Source organism: Ailuropoda melanoleuca, chromosome X (assembly GCF_002007445.2).
Source record: "Ailuropoda melanoleuca isolate Jingjing chromosome X, ASM200744v2, whole genome shotgun sequence".
NCBI classification, from domain to species: Eukaryota; Metazoa; Chordata; class Mammalia; order Carnivora; family Ursidae; genus Ailuropoda; species Ailuropoda melanoleuca.
Window position 1 is genome coordinate 75,728,219 of NC_048238.1, and position 19,147 is coordinate 75,747,365.

Below are 19,147 nucleotides of genomic sequence, written 5' to 3' on the forward strand. Positions count from 1 at the left end.
TAAAAGTTTCTAATAATCCTTCCAATTTCATTGGTGTTGATTGTGACCTCTCCTTTTTCATTCATAATTTTATTAATTTGGGTCCTTTCACTATTCTTTTGGAAAAGTCTTGCCAGTGGTCTGTCAATTTTATTGATTCTCTCAAAGAACCAGCTTCTAGTCCTGTTGATCTGCTCTACTGGACTCCTGGTTTCTAATTCATTTATTTCTGCTCTAATCTTGGTCAACTCCTTCCTTGTCAGTAGGTTAGGCCTGTCCCTCTATTGCTGTTCCAGCTCNGTTCCAGTTTCTTGAGGTGAGAATATAGAAACTGCATTTTAGATTTTTCTATTCTTTTGAGTGAGGCTTGGATGGCTATGTATTTCCCCCTTAGGACTGCCTTTGCAGTATCCCATAGGTTTTGGACCGTTGTGTATTCATTCTCGTTGGTCTCCATAAATTGTTTAATTTGTTTTTTGATTTCCTGGTTTATCGAGTCATTCTTGAGCAGGATGGTTCTTAGCCTCCAAGTGTTTGCGTTTCTTCCAAAATTTTCCTTGTGGTTGAGTTCCAATTTCAGAGCGTTGTGGTCTGAGAATATGCATGGGATAATTTCAATCTTTTGGTATCAGTTGACACCTGCTTTGTGACCCAGAACATGGTCTATTCTTAAGAATGTTCCATGGGCATTAGAATAGAATGAGTATTCTTTGGTTCTGGGGTGTAGTGTTCTATATATATCTATGAGGTCCAACTCATCAACTATGGCATTCAAAGCTCTTGTTTCTTTGCTGATTTCTTGCTTAGGTGATCTGTCTATTGCTGATAGTGGATTGTTGAGGTCTCCTACTATTAGTGTATTTTTATCTATATGTCTCTTTATTCTGGTTAAGAGTTGGCTTGTGTATCTTGCTGCTCCCCTGTTGGGGGCATATATATTTATAATTGTCATATACACTTGTTGGATACATCCTTTAACAATAATATAGTGCCCTTCTGTGCCTCTAACTATAGTCTATAGTTTAAAATACAATCTGTCTGATATGAGAATTGCTACCCCAGCTTTCTTTTGAGGTCCATTGGCGTGAAAGATGGTATTCCATCCCTTTACTTTCAGTCTGAATGTATGTCTAGGTTCAAAATGAGTCTCTTGTAAACAGCAAATGGATGGTTTATGTCTTTTTATCCAATCTGCAACCCTGTGGCGTTTTATGGGAGCATTCAGGCCATTTAAATTGAGACTGATTATTGAGAGAGATGATTTTAATGATGCCATGTTGCCAGTAAAGTGTTTGATTCTATAGATTGTGACTTTCTGTTCTGTATCACTCTTGGGGCCTTTTTACTTTTATAGAACCCCCCTTAATATCTCCTGTATGGCTGGTTTCGTGGTTACGAAATTGGTCAGTGACTGGTGATTCTGGAAGGTCTTTATTTCTCCATCAATTCTGAATGACAGCCTTGCTGGATAAAGGATCCTTGGCTGCATGTTTTTCTCTGAAAGAGCTTTAAAAATGCCCCCCAAACCTTTTCTCTCATTCCAGGTCTGTGTGGACAGATCTGATGTAATTCTGATACCTTTGCCTTGGTACGTGAGAAATTTCTTTGCCCTGGCCGCTTTCAATACTGTATCCTTGGATCTAATATTTGCGAATTGCACTATGACGTGACGTGGCATAGGTTTGTCGTGGTTGAGCTTGGGAGGGGTCCTCTCTGCCTCTTGGACACGAATGTTTGTTTCCCTTGCTAGTTTAGGGAAGTGTTCAGGTACAATTTGTTCAAATATCTCTTCTAGACCTCTGTTTTTCTCCAACCCCTCGGGGATGCCGATGATTCTAACATTGGATCATTTCATTGAGTCAGTGATCTCCCATAACCTACATTCATGGGCATGGATTTTTTTAAGTCCAGATTCTATTTTCGCTTTTTCTTCTACTAACCCATCCTCCAATTTGCTAATACGTTCTTCTGCCGCAGTGACCCTGGTCATCAGAACCTCTAGTTTTGACTGCATTTGGCTCATAGAATTTTTAATTTCTGCCAGGTTCGCTCTCATTTCCGCCCTTAGAGATTCTATATTCTCATTAACATTTCTGTTAATACTTTTTTCAAGTCTACACATCATCTTGACCATTGTTACTCTGAATTCCATTTCTGATAATTTGGTTATATCCATATCCATTAGTTCTGTGGCAGAGGCCCCAGACTCATTGTCTTTTCTTTGCTGGGGGGGGGGATTTCTCCTTCTCGTCATTCTGATGAGGAGAGGTTGCGGGGTTGTCCAGAGCCCAAATTATTGACCGGGATGCAGGCCGTGCACCCTTGTTTTATAGGGACCTTAGGGATGTGGGCTTCTTGATTTTTCAACCTGCCTTCTGGGGGAGGGGCCTGCCACGCCAATACTCAGGCAACCCTGTTTGGGTAGAGTCTCCGTGTCCCCTGCGAGGCGGGATGGGGATGGGCACACTGTGAGTCGGTATTTCCAGGCTTTTGTTCTCTGGAGGCTTTCCCCGGCGGTTTGCTGTGCCTCTTCTGAGAGTCAGAGCAGCAGTGGCCGAATCTCAGCCTCTGTCTCAGAACAGAGGGATCGCGGACCGGTCTCCACTGATGTTCTGGCCACTTTAACTCTGTTACTGTTGGTGCTGCTCAACCCTGCAGCATCCCGAGATGTGTTCCCCACACCCGGCGTCCCAGCCCTCACTTCCAGGGCCTGAGCGTCTCTGTCTTTTGTGTTTCTAATACCGCCAGCTGCCAGCCGCCAGCCGACCCCGCCCGCTCAGAAGCTCCGGCCTCAGTCTGGTCGCTCACGTTCCCCGGCTCACGTTCTCAGTCGGCTCTCTCGCGGTTGCCGATCCGAGAGTCCGCCCGCTCCCCCATGCAGGTGGCTACCGCTTCCCAGTGCCCGAACCAAGATTTTATTTTTAAGTAGTCTCTACACCCAAAATGAGGCTTGAACTCACAACCCCAAGATCAGGAGTCACATGCTGCACTGACTGAGCCAGCCAGGAGCCCCTATATGAAAGGTTTTTTTTTTTTTAATGGTTCAGTAAATAGTTTTTCCTATGTCGAATGTTTTGAAACAAAACCTCTAAAAGGCTGGAACTTTGGTTAACAGCAATGTGATTTAATGGTTTCTGTTTGTGTATTTCTTTCACATTTTGAGGAAACTTATTTCCACTTACCTGGCCAGACAAAACCTATGGAGCACACACTTTGACTCTGATTGCTGACTATGCTTGCCCCCCACCCTTCTGTGTTCTCCAGTATCTGCTTCATCCATCACGTGTCTGTTGAACCAAGCCTCAAAGCTAGGAAACTGTTCCCTTAAGTGGGAAAAATATTCCCAAAATTCAGAATTCCAAATAGTCCTGTGTCTTGCAAAGCCTATAGTGAAAATGTTATTTTGGTCTTCTTGGATAATTTCACATCACGTGAGTATAGTAGAATGTGAATGGGCTTTGGAATCAAGATGAACTTTTGGTTTTGCATGCCACTTATCATGTTTGTGGCCTTGGGTTCTGATTCTGCTTGCCACTTATCATGTTTTGGCCCTGGGTAATATGCTTAATCCCTCTGAGCCTCACTTTGTTCATTTGTGAATTGGGATTAATAATAGTACCTGCCTCCCAAGACTGTCGTGAGGACCAGAAGAGATCATGTGTGTACAGTTTCTAGACATAGTAGGTATACAGTGATAGTGCTAATGACAATATGAGATTTTCTGCTGAAAGGAATAGATTAAAATTTTCTGGGTTTGAAAATGTTGTTAACTGTCTCTTCAGAAAACTAATCATGCCTGGAATTAATAGCCACAGTTGATGTTTACTCCAAGGATGATCAGCTAAAGAGGAAGTAAGTCTTGAAAATTCCATAGTGACTTGATTTCTCATAAGTAGACAGCCGAGATCATTTCAGCACCCCTACCACAAATAAAAATCCACTTTGGAGACCATTTATCTGGTTTGGCTGCTTCTGTGGATCTGATTAAAAGGGTATTTGCCAGATTTCTTTGCCATATTTGTCAACCTTACCTTGATTCCTTGGCTCAGAAATGGATTGGAAGAGAAGCAGAAAAGAAACTCCAACTATTACCCATCTGGCACTACCTCTTTGACACTGTAATAAAAAATGACTGGAGAAACTTCCAAGCACATGCCCAGGATTGCCAGACTGTATGAATACCCAGCTGATGTCACAGGATATAGATTAACCAATGAGTTACTTTAATGAGAAAGACTTTGGACAGACTCTAGAAGACAGCTTATTCCAAATTGTTCTATTGTAGTCAGGTAGGTGGATGGTATATCAGACCTCTGGGTAATAGCCTGTTACACTGGTTAACATTCAATATATTAAAGAGTCCTTTGGAAGCTAAGCTTATCTCTATTCCACTGACCAGAGAGAGGTACAGGGAGCACAGGTCAGATTTGCAGTTCCACTGAACTTAATGTCACCGCTGCCTATAACTGACTTTGAATAAATTCAATTCTCTTTTTCCCAAGATAGAGAATACCACTCTAGTAGTGTCGTAAATGAGTTAGCACTCACTGACAAAAGTACAAGATAGAATTTTGAAATCATTAACTTAATATCATGAAAGCATTTTTTTAAAGATTTTGTTTATTTATTTGACAGAGAGAGAGACAGCCAGTGAGAGAGGGAACACAGGCAGGAGGAGTGGGAGAGGAAGATGCAGACTCCCAGCGGAGGAGCCTGATGTGGGGCTCGATCCCAGAATGCCAGGATCATGCCCTGAGCCGAAGGCAGACGCTTAACGACTGAGCCACCCAGGCTCCCCAATATCATGAAAACATTATTTTAAGAAGTTAAACTGAAAAACTATTACCTAGAAGATATGGCAGCTCTTAGCAGATTCTCAATCTAGTTGTAACTTTTCACAGTCAGAAGATTTAGGTCAGAGGATTTGGAAACTAACCAGTCGATATGTGATCCTAAACTGATCCATAGATTGGTAATTTCAGATCCTTCTCCCATGGGGAAGAAGAAAGCTGAATAAATATATTATTCACATAAGCATGATTTACTTCCTTGTAAAGGCTAAAGACTAAGTCCATTTAGAAAGTATAAGTCAGGAAATTCTTAAGAGTATAGACTAAATAATCAAAAATTGAGGCCTTTCCTTTCTACTGATGTGATATAACTAACCAACTGAGCTCGTCCAAAAAATAGTTTGTGTAGCTTTTTCAGTCAGTGCCAAAGAGGAAGGGAGAAAATGCAAAATCATGGAACAGGCTAGAAATTATATTGCCACATGAAGACCCAATTAATCACTAATGATTCATTAGTTTCATAATTAAAAGGGGTCAGAATATATTGAACTGAAGAACAAGAGTTATTATGGACACTTGGTACCTTTTTAGTAGCAGATACTCTGCCGATAGCCAATGTTTAAATTTAATAATAACTATGCACCTGAAATAAAAAAGAAGTTCTTGTCCCAGCTCTGCCACTAACCAGCCATGCAAAGTTGGAGAGGATAATTTCTTCTCTGGGATTAGTTTCCCAGTCTGTGAAATAAGAAAGCTGAGCTAAATGATAGTTGAGGTCCCTTCCAGCTTTAAAATTCTATAAATCTATTTACTGGGGGCAGAAAAAAGATGAAGGTACAAAAACTGTTTATTTGGGGTCCTGTAGGTGGGATATATGGGTAGATGATAAAGAATATATATCATAGTCATCAACCATTAAGCATGACCTGCGTTTTTATCAATACATGCAAGAGCCTTTGCTAAATTCTTGAAACATTATACCAACATTGCTATGAATCACTGAGTTATTCTCATTGCTATATTTATGCCATCTACTACTCGCCATATCTACAATCAGAGTGCAAATCCCATCTGGTGTCAAAATCCCATGATTTACACGAGATAGTAAGGTTAGAATGAATACTGAAGTGATTTACTTTGTTAATCCGGGAATAATCTTGAAGAGATCTAGAAATTTAGTAAGGTTAGAATGAATACTGAAGTGATTTACTTTGTTAATCTGGGAATAACCTTGAAGAGATCTAGAAATTTAGCATGCTAAATTTAGACTTTACCTTTTTTATAATACATAAAGGCTGGCATTTCTTTACTTCTACAGCTAGTATTAGGGCCATAAATGAGAGGATAAAAATGTTTTCTTCATGCCTTTAAAGTACTTTCAATTCAATTTTCTATCTTTTAGCCAAATTTTTTGTTAATAGAAAAGAATGGATGACGGTTTACTGAAATATTTACATTTGGCTTTAGAATTTCAGGTTGGATTTTTGTTTCAAGAGGCATTCTTAATGCTTAGGGACTTCACACCACAAGCCAAATATCGAAGCTGCATTGCAAAGCGCAGGTATGGAAAGCATTGGAAAGTTTAGCCAGCCCCTTTGCCCTCTCTGTATGTTGAAGATGGCATCTCTCAGACTGATGTATATAACTAGTTCAAGAGGGGCTTCAGCCCTTCCACCAAGCTTGCTGCCTTTTCTGACAACATCCATCAGCTGGTGTTTGCTATATCTAACTACTGTTTCCAAATATTTTTGCTTCCAACTCTTGTGGGAAAGCCTATTCCATAAATTGGAGTAGAAGAGAAATTGGGTTAATAGCAAATGGGAGTAAAATTTAGTGATTCGGGTAATCCAACTGTTCATAATGAAGAACTGACTAAACTTCCATATCATGGTGTGATGGGATGAAAATTATTAATGTGTATATGTTAACAACTTTCTCCTCTATCAGAGATTGGCTTTTGTTTTCTCAGATTTTTACCACTCCAACCTCTTCCTCCTGTGTTTGGCAAATTGATTTTCAGCCTTTTATGATGAAGAATCAAGAAGAGAAAGAGCAGGAATACATGAGAGGCAGGGGGAAAGGATTTAAGCTGAATTCTAAGTCAATATACATAATAAAGTGCTTGGAGCAAAGGCAATATTGAGAAAAGAGAATCATTCCGCCTGGAGGTCCAGGAAAAGTTGGAGGGGGTGATGAGTTGAAGAGACAGACACTGGAGACCTGTGGAATATGATGGAAAAAAAAAACAGGAGACAAAGTGGGATTTCAATGAGTTTTTCTGAATCCCCTTCATGGTTTTTGGTTAGTGCAAGGATATGAATTATTTTGAAATTTCTTTTGGTGGCTAGAGTAAGTCTTTCACCAAGACACTACTCTGATACTGGTCAACAAGTGTCGTTACTCCATTTAAAGTTCATTAATTTCATAAAATCATCTTTCTTTGAGGTTGAATGCCTTACTCCTGTAGATATGCAATGACACTTCACAGCAGATCTGACAAATTGGCTTTTCCCAGTAGCTAACCATCAAAGCCCTCCCTGAGGTTTAGGCCTTGGTGAAATGCAATCTGGTGGCAATAGCACTATCCCTCATCCCTGACATTTGGCTAGAAATTGTAACTTTCTCCAGTGCTTTGACATCAATTTTCTCTTCTTCCATCTTCATGGCATCCCTATGAGGTAAGTAGGACAAGAATGCATATTTCTACTGTCCTTTGCCAACAAGTAACTGGCAGAGACCACAAATCCTTAGACTCCCATCTCTATGTTTTTATATGTCCCTCAGAGAATTTAACAATAAATTGTCTGTGATCCAAAGGATAACTTGATACAGGAGATACTTGAGAGCAGATAAGGATCATGTTAACTGTCCATTCTTCTAGGTTCTCTGTGTTAGGTCTCTGTATTAAGCCAGATTAACAGAAAGCAATTTACTTTAGCCATAATACCTTAGCATTCTAAGAGGAAAAGACTCCTACTGACTTAAGATGGGACATTTTACAGCCTTTTTTTTTGAAGGGGAAGCAAAGACATTTCCATTTAAAGACTATGTCTATATCTTTTATAAAACCACATTGTCCATTATAATAAACACTTTCTATTATATAAGGAATTACATGATAAATGCCTCCTAGAATTCAGTGGCAGGGGAAAAAAATCTGTCTAGGCAGATGAACTCATAGTCACTTTACTTTTTTACTTGACAGAGAACCATGTGACTCAATTTTATTGTTTTCCTCCCTTTCTACCTTAACTGCCAAGAAACTCAAGAGTAAAATTTAGTGGTCAAATACAATGATTTGTCATGAGGCTATCTAAAGCTTCTAATTCTGCTTCTCATTACTTCTTGTCTGCTTTTAATTTGAATTGATCTGTTTTCACGTGTTCTTAACATTTGAATACCGTTTAAGTCTATTTTAAGGAGGCATGTTAGAAAACCATGGAACAAAAGACTCAAGTGGGAAGGAATATCAAAAGATCATTTATCCCAATCCCTCATGCAATGCTAGAAATATCATCTACTCTTCCTCACAACATGACCATTCAGCCTGTGTCTGAATACCCACAATAACAGACAGTTCACTATCTTTGAGAACCAAACATTCATTTTTGGACATTTCTGATTACTAGAAAGTTCTTCCTTATGTTGACCTTTTACCTCCAACTTTCATCACTTGATTCAGTTCTATCTCTTGAGGCCCCATAAAACAAAGCAAAACCCTGCTCCCCATGGTATCCTTTCACATATACGAAGAGAGCTATCATGGCCCCGTTAGTCCTTTATTTTTTTTATTACATTATGTTAGTCATGGTACAGTACATCATTAGTTTTTGATGTAGTGGTCCATGATTCATTGTTTGCATATAACACCCAGTGCTCCTTTTGTCTCTACTTCTCTTGGCTAAATATCGTAATTCCTAAAATTGGTTCCCCTCAATGCTTCAAGGGAAAACCATAGTAAACAATAACTGGATAATTTTCACTGCATGAATCATCAAAAACACAAGAAATAACAAGTGTTGGTGAAGATGTGAAGAAAAAGGAACCCTCATGCACTGCTGGTGAGGATGCAAATTAATCCAGTCACTGTGGAAAATAGTACAGAGGTTCCTCAAAAAAATTAAAAAATAGAATTCAATGCATGAATGGGGAACATTTTTGCTATCAAAGGTAAGTAACCATCAAGAAAAAAATAGTTAACCAATAATGGTATAATAAAAATGTGACTTAGGGGCACCTGGGTGGCTCAGTCGTTAAGCATCTGCCTTCGGCTCAGGGAGTGATCCCAGCGTTATGGGATTGAGCCCCACATCAGGCTCTTCCACTGTGAGCCTGCTTCTTCCTCTCTCACTCCCTCTGCTTGTGTTCCCTCTCTCTCTGGCTGTCTCTCTGTCAAATAAATAAATAAAATCTTTTAAAAATAAATAAATAAATAATTTAAAAAAATAAAAATGTGACTTAATTTATCTCCTTGGAATTTTATGAGGAGAATATGAAAACACTACTGCTTTTCAGATTAGAAGTAATGTATTTAACTTCAATTTAATGAACATGACATATAAAATGTACTTTTTAAATAATGGTTAACTAAATTATATAAATATATCATTTTACATATCTAGAAATAGAGATAGAAAAGGGTGATAGGAGATAGACAGCTGTATGGGAAGAAAAACATTAAAGTAAAAAGGGAAAAGAGATAAAAATGCACAGAGAAAAGTACACAGAGAGACATAGAAACATTCATTTATTTATTTAACAAATATTTATTGAGTGCCTTTTATATGTGTCTGGCACTGTGCAGAGTAGTACAAAGATGATTCAAACATGATTCCTGCCCTCAAGAGGCTGTAGCATTTATTATTTTCTCTAGATCAAAATATGAGAGAGACAAGTACACAAACAGCTATATAAAACAAGTATTATATAAACATTAAAGAAGTACAGGTAAAATTATTATAGAAATTCAGAAATAGGGACATATCACTAGAGAGAACAAGGAAAGCTTTATGGAGAAAGAAATATTTGACTGGACTTTCAAGAATGGGTAGAATTTGGGCCTGTGGCGGGGGGAGGCAGGGGAGAAATTTTAGATAGAGGGAAAAGCATGAATAAAGGCATGGAATCAGAAAAGGTCAGGGGAAAGAGCAAGTAATAGTTTTGGGCTAGAGCATAAACTGTAAGAAGAAGGATAGAGAAAGTTAAGTTAGAACTTCACTAAGGAATTTATAAAAATCTACAAACATTAAAATTTTTGGAACAAGACCTGAACTTTAATCCCAGAAAAGTACACTGAAATACAGACAGAGATACACACAGAGGGAAAAAATTACTTCTCTGGAGTAACATAACCACCTTATGACACTCTTTTGGAATACTATCACTATAAACCATTAAAGTAATGTTGCATTTTCAAATTATAGGCCTAAATGAAGATATTCCATGTTAATGTTTGTCCTGTAGGACAGTAACTAAGTCAACCCAAATCTGACCAATGAGACAGATTCTACAGAATCACAACCATCCCAACAAATTTACTCTGGTTGCTCATGGACCAAGGAATACCGAAAAAAATAAGCATGTCTTGCTTCTTAACCACCCTGCCACTTGTAAAGAACCTAGCTTCATCAGCTAGCCCCCTAGAGGGCTCCCAGCAATTGCATTGCTTTTCCTTTGATCTCTCATTCTGGGAAGGCATGGTCATGAGAGGTTCACCTGGGACTATTCTGCATGATGGGTTCAATCACCCCTGAAGCAGCTGAAGTCAGTGAGCACAGGAGCAAAGTCCCTCTTTGGCTAGTCTATACACACTGGGTACACAACTCTGCCCACAACTCAGATTTCATGGTTCTGGAGGATAAAGGTGTTGTCAATAACAGTAATCTGAATTAGTCCCTATCTTGCTTTGAAGTTTGTGGGCTTGGTTCTCCTCTGACATCCCTCACTATATACTGGAGCTATTATTTGGACGATGGGCACAGCGAAAATATTCCTAAGATGTCCTCTGAAGTCAAGCCTCTCCTCAGATATTTTTGAGACTAATTCTGTAAATGGGACTAAGGCCATGTGCTATAAACCACAAATGAATCCATAGGATTGGGAAGAATTGGAGGTTTTGTTTTCTATACACTTGGGCCAAATCAACTTAGGAATATTTATGGCTATGGAGGTTCTGTCTGCATGGTAGAGGTGATTTAGGAATCTGCAATCTTTTCTCTCTCTCTCTCTCTCTCTTTCCCTGGACTGTTACATCAATATAGTCACCTAGCTCAAAACATTGTAAACCGAAGTATTCCTGCCAAGTTTTGCCCATATACATGGTTAGCGGTCTTAGCCCAGGTCCTCTAGAAGAACTGTTCCTAAGGTCAAGTGTTGTTCTTAATAATTGAGATCTCTTTTTGACTTTGGTAAGAGCAGGTCTTCTACTAACTAGATGGTGATCATAAAAAGATGACTTCTCTTCTCTGGACCCCAATATCCTTTTTCACATTTCAGCAACGTGATGGTCTCCAAGGTCCTTCCAACTCTATGATTCTATGTGCATATTTATTTGCTTAGAATTAGGTCACCTTTGTAAAATTCTTACTGGCTCCTGGAGCCAATCTAATTTGCAGTGAGCCAAAGTGAGAATATAGATTAATGGTCACCTCTATTTTCAGCACCTCTTTGAAAAAGATCCACTATTGCTTGCCTACAGCAAATTCAAAGTGGAAAAGAGATGAGATAGCAGGGTTTTTACAAACCACTCCAGAGAAACCCAAGCAACAAACAAACAATAAATATATCATGTATTTTTTTAAGGTAACTTGTGTTTGTGTCTGTGGTCTACCTATCAATTATCTTGACCTGAAAAGATGGCATGGACCAGAAAAGGGGTAAGAGAGAATTCTATTACAGAGTTTCCACTATTTTAATGGGCTAGAAACAACCAACCAGATGGGAAATGTGCTTGATTAGGTCAACCAGCTTTAACTGGAGAACAGGTCAAGCCATCGTGGCCTTTCATCTAATTAATGCTTACTTGATTCAACTAACTTTTTAAGTTATATCCAATTGTTTGATGTCACATAGATGCGACCACCCAGTGCATGAAGTATTACTATTTGGCTGTTTGCCACTCCCACTCCTTGCAAGTTGATTCCACTTGGATTAAGAACAAGAATGTGATGAGATGAGTAGCTTGGTAATAAAGCTGTTTATACTAAGTCTCAGACAAGGTTGACAGAATGGAAGTCCTTGGAACAACAATTTTTTGTAGAGTAGCTTTATGTAGTAAACCAAGTTAGAGCTCTCTGATGAGGTATAGCCATCTGCTATCTCCTCCTGCTTAGCTATACCAAGAGAAATAAGGAATGAGCGGATCACTGAAAGCTGATCACATTCTAAGCAGATTCAGCTTCTACCACCAAAAGTATGAATAACGTGGCCAGCAATACAGTAAGAGTAAAATGGGCTAATTTGTGAATCAGCTGACTTAAAGTATTATTTGGCAGAATGGGTGTTATAATAACATGCAATAATGTATGAAGTGAGCCCAAAAAGGATAAATAGAATAAAGGATCTAAAGGGAATCTGAGTAATTTAAATTTCCTATAAACCTTTCTGTGTTTTCTAAATTTTCTATAATGAACCTCCATTGCCATTGAGATCAGTAAGAAAAAATCTAAAGGGACTTAAATGATGCTCCATGGGATGACTATTTTGTTAAGTTACATTGTAAAGTATGGTAAAACCTCAAATAAGTAGAGCCTAACTTGCAATTCATTAGCATTTTGCTTTCTTTATCTGATAATCTATTTTGAGAAGAGACAGATGACAGGAAAACAAGCAGATATGAGAAGTGATGAAACAAATTCAAATCTGTTTGAAAACATTGTTCAGATTGTTTTCTAAATATTTTGTTTTGTACAAGGAATATAAGCTAGAAAAGAGCTGTGATAAAAATCATTTTTTATCAAGCCATGTGCACTAGCAACAGGTGAAGAGAGAAATAATCAGGTGTATATAAGAAGTAGGCTTTACTCTGCTATGTAAGTCAAATGGTACATGGGAGTAGAGAGTGTTTTTCTTCTCCACAGATAAGTAAAATGCTAAGGCAAATTAAAGAGAGCTTAGTTTTGGTCAATGCAGAAGGCCTTAATGAAAAAGAATCCAAGAAAGGATAGACTGGGTTTAGATAGGGGCTCATGACAGAATCAAGCAAAGGAAGACGTGATCATGCACAAGACAGGATTAGGAGGCTATGAAAGGTGGGTTTGGTTGACATGCTGGACCTGAGAAATACCAAAGAGGGAAATACGGGATAGGATCAGACACAGAGCTAATGGATCACCCTCAGTGGGTCTTGTTGCTCAATATTTTGCAGGCCTAGCCCTGGGTCTACAGCTCCTGTGCTAAAGGACTGGACTAGGTTTGCGAGAATCCCAATCCATGGAGCCTATAGCTACAGTCCCATCCCCCTCCCTTGCCCTCAATGATCCTTCCAATTCATACTAGAGGGCAGTGCCACCTCCTCTAGAAGTGAAGTCCTTTGTTTTGAGTTGGTATCTTTCGTGGAAACTTCCCTTAGGCCTTGCTTCTCTAGAATTCTTTTCTTTTTTTTTCTTTTTCTTTTTTTTTTTTTTTTTTTTTTTTTTTTGCCTCTCTAGAATTCTTAAAAGCTCAGCTTTTGATTGTGACCTAGCCACAAGTAGAGGGTGATATCTCATGTCTCCTTCTCCTCTGCCATCTCTAGAAAATGGAATTAGAAACTCTGATCAAGGAAGCTGAAAGGCAACTTCAGCCTTTTCTGCACCCTCTTGAACAGTTTTAACGTAGCAAATAGACTACCTGAGGCTGAGAGAGGTTAAGCTTCTGTGAAGAGTCCACGGGTGTTTTGACTGAAAGTGGAGGGGAAACTGCCGGGAAGAGCTTTTGACTTTAAGCTTAGATTCAGGGTGAGTTGATAATGGAAAAGATAAATATGAGTGAGAAAGGTATCAAATTATACACTAGGCATTTCTTTTTTAAAAAAGGCTTGTTCCAAAAGAATTAACTGCTTTACTGGCTGATATGTTTGAGTTCAGCTGTTTTAATAAAGAGATTATTTTTTATAATAAAAGGGAGGAAAAGCTTACTTAACTATTTTAAACATGCCTGTGACTTAAGTCTTATTGCTTCAGTCCATGTGACTGTGGCAAGCCACTGCCAATAACCCCTGGAAATCTAGAATCTGGAAAACTAAAAGCACAAAGTAAAAACAAATGTTCAAAGGGATTTATTTTAGGGGCCAGGGTAGGGGCTTGAAAGGCAGAGTGGGCAGGAGAAAGGAGAAAAAGAACAAAACTTGAAGGGAATTGCTCAATTCAATCCACTAATTCTATATCTTTTACCCTGACAATCTCTCTTACATCTCTTCTGTCATGTTCAGAATATAACCCTGAGGCCCAGTGAGCTACTCACCTATCTAGCAAGGACAATTCAATTATGTTGCTTAGATTCTCCTTACTTAGACAGGAAAAGAGACCATGACAGTTGTGGAAAGATTTTGAATAATAAGCAATAAGAAAACAAAGGAACTTCTTCTTAGCCTTCAATTATCCAAACAGCACAATTAACCAGACTCTTCTCCTCCCCCCATTCCCTATGCATTCCAGTCAACTGAGGTCACAGTGGATTGGGATTTAGATGTATGTTTGCTAGAAGTTTTTTTTTTTTTCCTGGCACTAATCTCATAGTATCTGAGTTATAAATTATGCTCATTAAATACTTTCTAGAGATTCAAACGAAATGAAAAAGAAAACAAAGTGCCTCCTACTTTTTTTCTGTGAAAATAGAGACCTTCTTATCTTAGGCCAAGTTGGGCCTGCTATTTTGGAATGACTAAACTTGGAGGTGGTTCTCTACCCTTCCTTAGGGTTCACATCCATTACAGTTTACATTCAAATGGCCATTTTAGTGATAGCTGTGTAATGAACAAAACTTATTAAAGTTACTTTCCAGGGGCCCCCTTATACTGGAATTAGGCTTGAATAACCCTGTAGACTGGTCATCCTCAGAGGTATAGTCATTCACTAATTTCTTGCCCAGGCAGAACAATTTGTTGAACTGGAGTGAGCTTTTCCATTGCCTCACCAAGAGAAGATACCAATCTCACAGCCCTTCACTCCTGGGTGGGAGAAAGAGAACACAGTAAGTATACTTTCTCCATCCTAGGCCATTCACAGGATTTCAATATGAATGATTTCAAGCCACACAATGCCACTCTACAAGAAAGAGCTTGCAAATTGCTAAACTTTCCTGGGTCGCTGAACAAATAAACACTATTATATTTGTCAGGTTTGCATAACTAGATGTTGCTATTTATAAGGGTTTTTACAAAGTTAACAAAAAAGGAGGGCATGTTAATATATAAGTAATCCTCAACTTACTAACGAGATGTGTCCTAAACATTTATAAGTCAATGATTTGGAACTCGGAATGCCTTGTTCCATAGAAACTGTGTTATTTATATATATATATGTATATATATATATATATATATATATACATATATATATGTAGTGGTCAGGTTTCTAGGCCAGTTCACAAAGGCTGATTTAACCCACATGGAGCAGTTATATTAGAGCTCTGCCAGAAGTCCTAGGTCCTGAAAGCAGAAGGAAAAGCATGCTTTCTTCCCATTCTTTGTGTCCAAAGAAAACCCAGAGCAAAGGTTTAAAAGTGGGGGAATCTAAACTGACTTTTCCACTCCCATACTTGTTTTCACCTTTCTCCCATCTCCCAGGGATCCACTGCTCTTGTGTTGTCCGAAGACCTCCACTATGACCTTCCATTTTTCATAACTGCCAAACTTCTTCATTTCTCCTGGTCCCAATCGAAATGAAACTTTCAAGCGCTCCTGAACATCTAACTCAGTTCACCTTCACTCTGATATGAGGGATTAATTACTGCTTACCCGCCACAAGGTCCATCTATGTTTGAAAGGCTCATCAACTCCAGACAGCCCAGTTGGTGAAATTCTAGGGAAAGTGACTAGATGAAATGATAACCTTTAGGAAGGTTTGGAAAGTGGTACATATTTGGGGATATGAAGAAGGAGCTACTAGGGAGACAGGAGGGCCTGGCCTGAGAAGCAGCCACAGCAGTTAGTTCACCAAAGCTGTGTCCCTTTCACATCATCCTTTTCTCCTCCCTGTCTAACCCCAGAGGGCTCTCTAAAGGTTTCAAATTTTCCCTTAACAGCTCCCATGACAACAACAGCAAGTGAGAGGCATTCGCTGGTATTGTGGGTCTTCTGTACGTTGGTCTATCTCACTGGGAGTTAACCTGAAAATTCATAGAAAGTTGGAAACATTGTGGAATAGGTGGTGTTACTGAATGGCATCAACATAGGACATTTAACGAGAGAAGTGAAATGTCTGAGAGCTCTTGGATTTAGGTCAAGCCTTCTGATATTTGTCAAGAGTGCTCTTCTTAAGGATCTTTGTGATTTGCACAGCCTGCCAAGGCCACTGTGGTCAATTAACATGTTGATTAAACCATAAGTGCTAAGATCAGAGGTCAAATCCACTTTGAGGCCAATTGGCTTCAATCTGTCTCATATACTCACAGCCCACAGAAGCATGCCCTCTGTCAAGGGGGTGCAGATGAGTGAGTATAAATGGCCTAAGCCACATCCATCTGTAGTGCTGGGAAAGCACTACAAAGCACACAGTCAATGATGGTGAGTCAGCTGCAGTGTCTTCTACAAGCTCCAACACATTCTTAGGAATGGATAGGTTCCTGCACAGTGCCTACATTGCCTATGCCACCCCACCAAAAGAAAAACCCTTCAAGAGCTTCCAAGACCTTTCTTGCTGTGAGAGAAAGATAGAGAAAAAGACTGACTGTGTGTCTGTGTGTGTCTGTGTGTTTCCTTCCCCATGGGAAAGAAAGTTCCTGGAAATTAGATGAATGTGTGTCCCAGCTGCTTTATCTGCTTGTATTGACCAATAGGAAAAAAAAAAAGAGCTAGGCTCTAGGTGGTGGGATGGCAGAGGGTGGTACAGGGGGCTGCAGGGGAGATGCATGCTTAGTACTGAAGCCTTTTTGAAGCATAAATGTTATGACCTACAGAGGGTACATGTGATAGCTGTAGAAATGAAGATACACTGGGTTTCCTTAGGAAAGAACCAGTCATAGAGAGCTGACAAAGTCATCAGAGGCTAATGGGAAAACAGGAAGTATGTGGATGCATTTGGCAGTTGCTGCTAGAATTGTGATTATTCTGAATCATGCTAAGAGCAGGAGTGTGTGGAGATGCCCTAATGTTTACTTCATAATCTTGTGATTTCTAAGGATATGTGGAGGGAGCAATGGGTCTTAGGGTCAAAGTCCCCATAAAAGAAAAAACCAGAAAGCAAGATAGAGAAGAGATACTGACAGGAGCCCCAGAGAGCAATGGATTCTTCAGAGATCAATACATGGGGAGAATTCTTGATAACTAGGTTGTTGTTGCTCCTTCGGAATCATACCATTCTAGGAGGAGGAGGAGCAATGGAGGAAATTGTCCTGAATTTAAGCCAGGCAGTCAAGGAATAACCAATCTTATTTTGGTTGGCAATGCTGACCTCAGAAGGGATCAAGCAGTGCCTCCAGAGGAAATGACATAACATCCCCTCAAAGATGGTCTTGCCAATGGATCCTGGAAAAGGGGGTCATCATAATATTGCTGTATTGCTTAGATAGATGTGAAACTCCAGAGACGTGAGGTGGCTCATCATGTGGTCCAGGCACTTGACAAAGAAACAGACAGGTGTACCTGTCTGATAACTGGATGACGAGGCCAGCCTTTTTAACATTCAAATGTGTTATCAGCACAGGAAGCAAGGGTCTCTCAGGCCAAGGCAGCCGACCTCTCTCAGATGAAGCTTGCTCTGCAACAGGCCTCCCGACAAGGTTTTTGCTCAACTCAATGGAGCTTGGAAATTCACCAACTTCATCACACTCTGCCAACAGAATGTAGGCCAAGACTGGCACCCATGCCAAAGGGAGCCCCAGCTCTGAAAATCTGGCAAACTCCCATGCTCTGTTTTCCTGCCCATTACCTTATGGCTTGTTTCTCACCAGCTGCCTTTCTGCTTTTCTTCTTTGGAAGGCTGCAATCTCCACTGGTTGTAAGCCATGGCCCACTTGCCTGTGGGGCAGAAGAGACACAAAAATGGTGAAGACAGTGGAACAGAATGGGGCATAGGAAGACTAATTAAGTGTGAACTCAACTTACCCATCTTTGCTCACTGGTGGGGGCACAGGAAGGGGCTTCGTGAAGCCTTTTTTTCCAACCAGCCAGAAGGTCTCTTCTGTGCCTTTGCCCTTATTATAGAAAATACAGAAAATCTTAAACGTGCTATAACCAATTTTCCCAAAGGCATGCTTCTGATCAATGGGGTATAAGCATTCAGTTTGGCTCAGAAATTGTCTCTGCTTTCCCCTTGTCACCACTCCCTGGAGTCTTCCTTCCTACACAGCTTCCTTGCCATATATACCTGAGCCTCAGGCAATCTCCATAAGCTGACACAGTAGGCAGATGAAAAGTGAACACCATCTGGGGGAACCTGGGTGACTCAGTCAGTTAAGCATCCAACTCTTGATTTCAGCTTAGGTCATGATCTCAGGGTCATGAGATGGAGCCCTGCCTTTGCTCCACCCTGAGCATGGAGCCTGCTTAAGATTCTCTCTCTTCCCTTCTCACACCACTTCTTCCCCCCTCTAAAAAAAAAAAGAAAAAAAAGAAAAAAAAGAAAAGTGAACAGCATTTGAAGCTGTCATCCAGATGTTTTTTCTACCTACTGCCACACAGTTCCATCGTTGGGGATGTGTGGTTGTCTGGCTTCATAGTAACCAAACATCTGGATGCTGAATTCAAGATTTTGTTTGTCATTTCTGCCTTAATCTTTTGGCCTTAGGTATCCCATTGTCTTTCCTGTCTACAGTACATATATTCAGAGTCTGCGTCTTCTGAAAACTTGCCACCAAAGGGCTCTCACAAAACCTAATAATTGGAATAGAAATGGAAAGCAGGCTGTGCAACTTTAAAGACTAGGGCATCCTGGCTGCTTAGAGAGGTGTACATTTCTGCAGTGTTCTTTTCTTCCTGCCAAAGGATTCTCACAGGTAGAGAGAGACCCCAGGGAGGCCTCCATCTACAGCCCAGTTTCTTGGTTGTCAAGAACCATGGGCCTGAGAAGAGTTCCTTGGTTGTCAAGAACCATGGGCCGAGAAGAGAAAGGGAGTGTAAACTCCAGCTGGTCCCCCCAGAGCCTAAGTGAAGACCTCGGAGGAACCAAGTTTTCTGCTTCTGCTTTGCCCTCCCCTTTTTTCTAATAAACCCTCCTCTCAATGTGTTTCGCTCTCTTCCT

General features: G+C 39.9%; 1 protein-coding gene across 1 annotated transcript in view; it reads right to left on the reverse strand.

Annotated features, from left to right (window-relative positions):
* Positions 1-17,837: 17,837 nt before the first annotated feature.
* Positions 17,838-19,147, reverse strand: part of GUCY2F (guanylate cyclase 2F, retinal) — a 98,951-nt gene continuing 97,641 nt past the window's right edge. The window contains exons 17-18 of the mRNA XM_011230841.1: positions 18,013-18,101; positions 17,838-17,925 (exon numbers count right to left, since the gene is read on the reverse strand). Coding sequence (XP_011229143.1) covers positions 17,838-17,925; positions 18,013-18,101 — 177 coding nt within the window. The remainder of the gene's footprint in view (positions 17,926-18,012; positions 18,102-19,147) is intronic.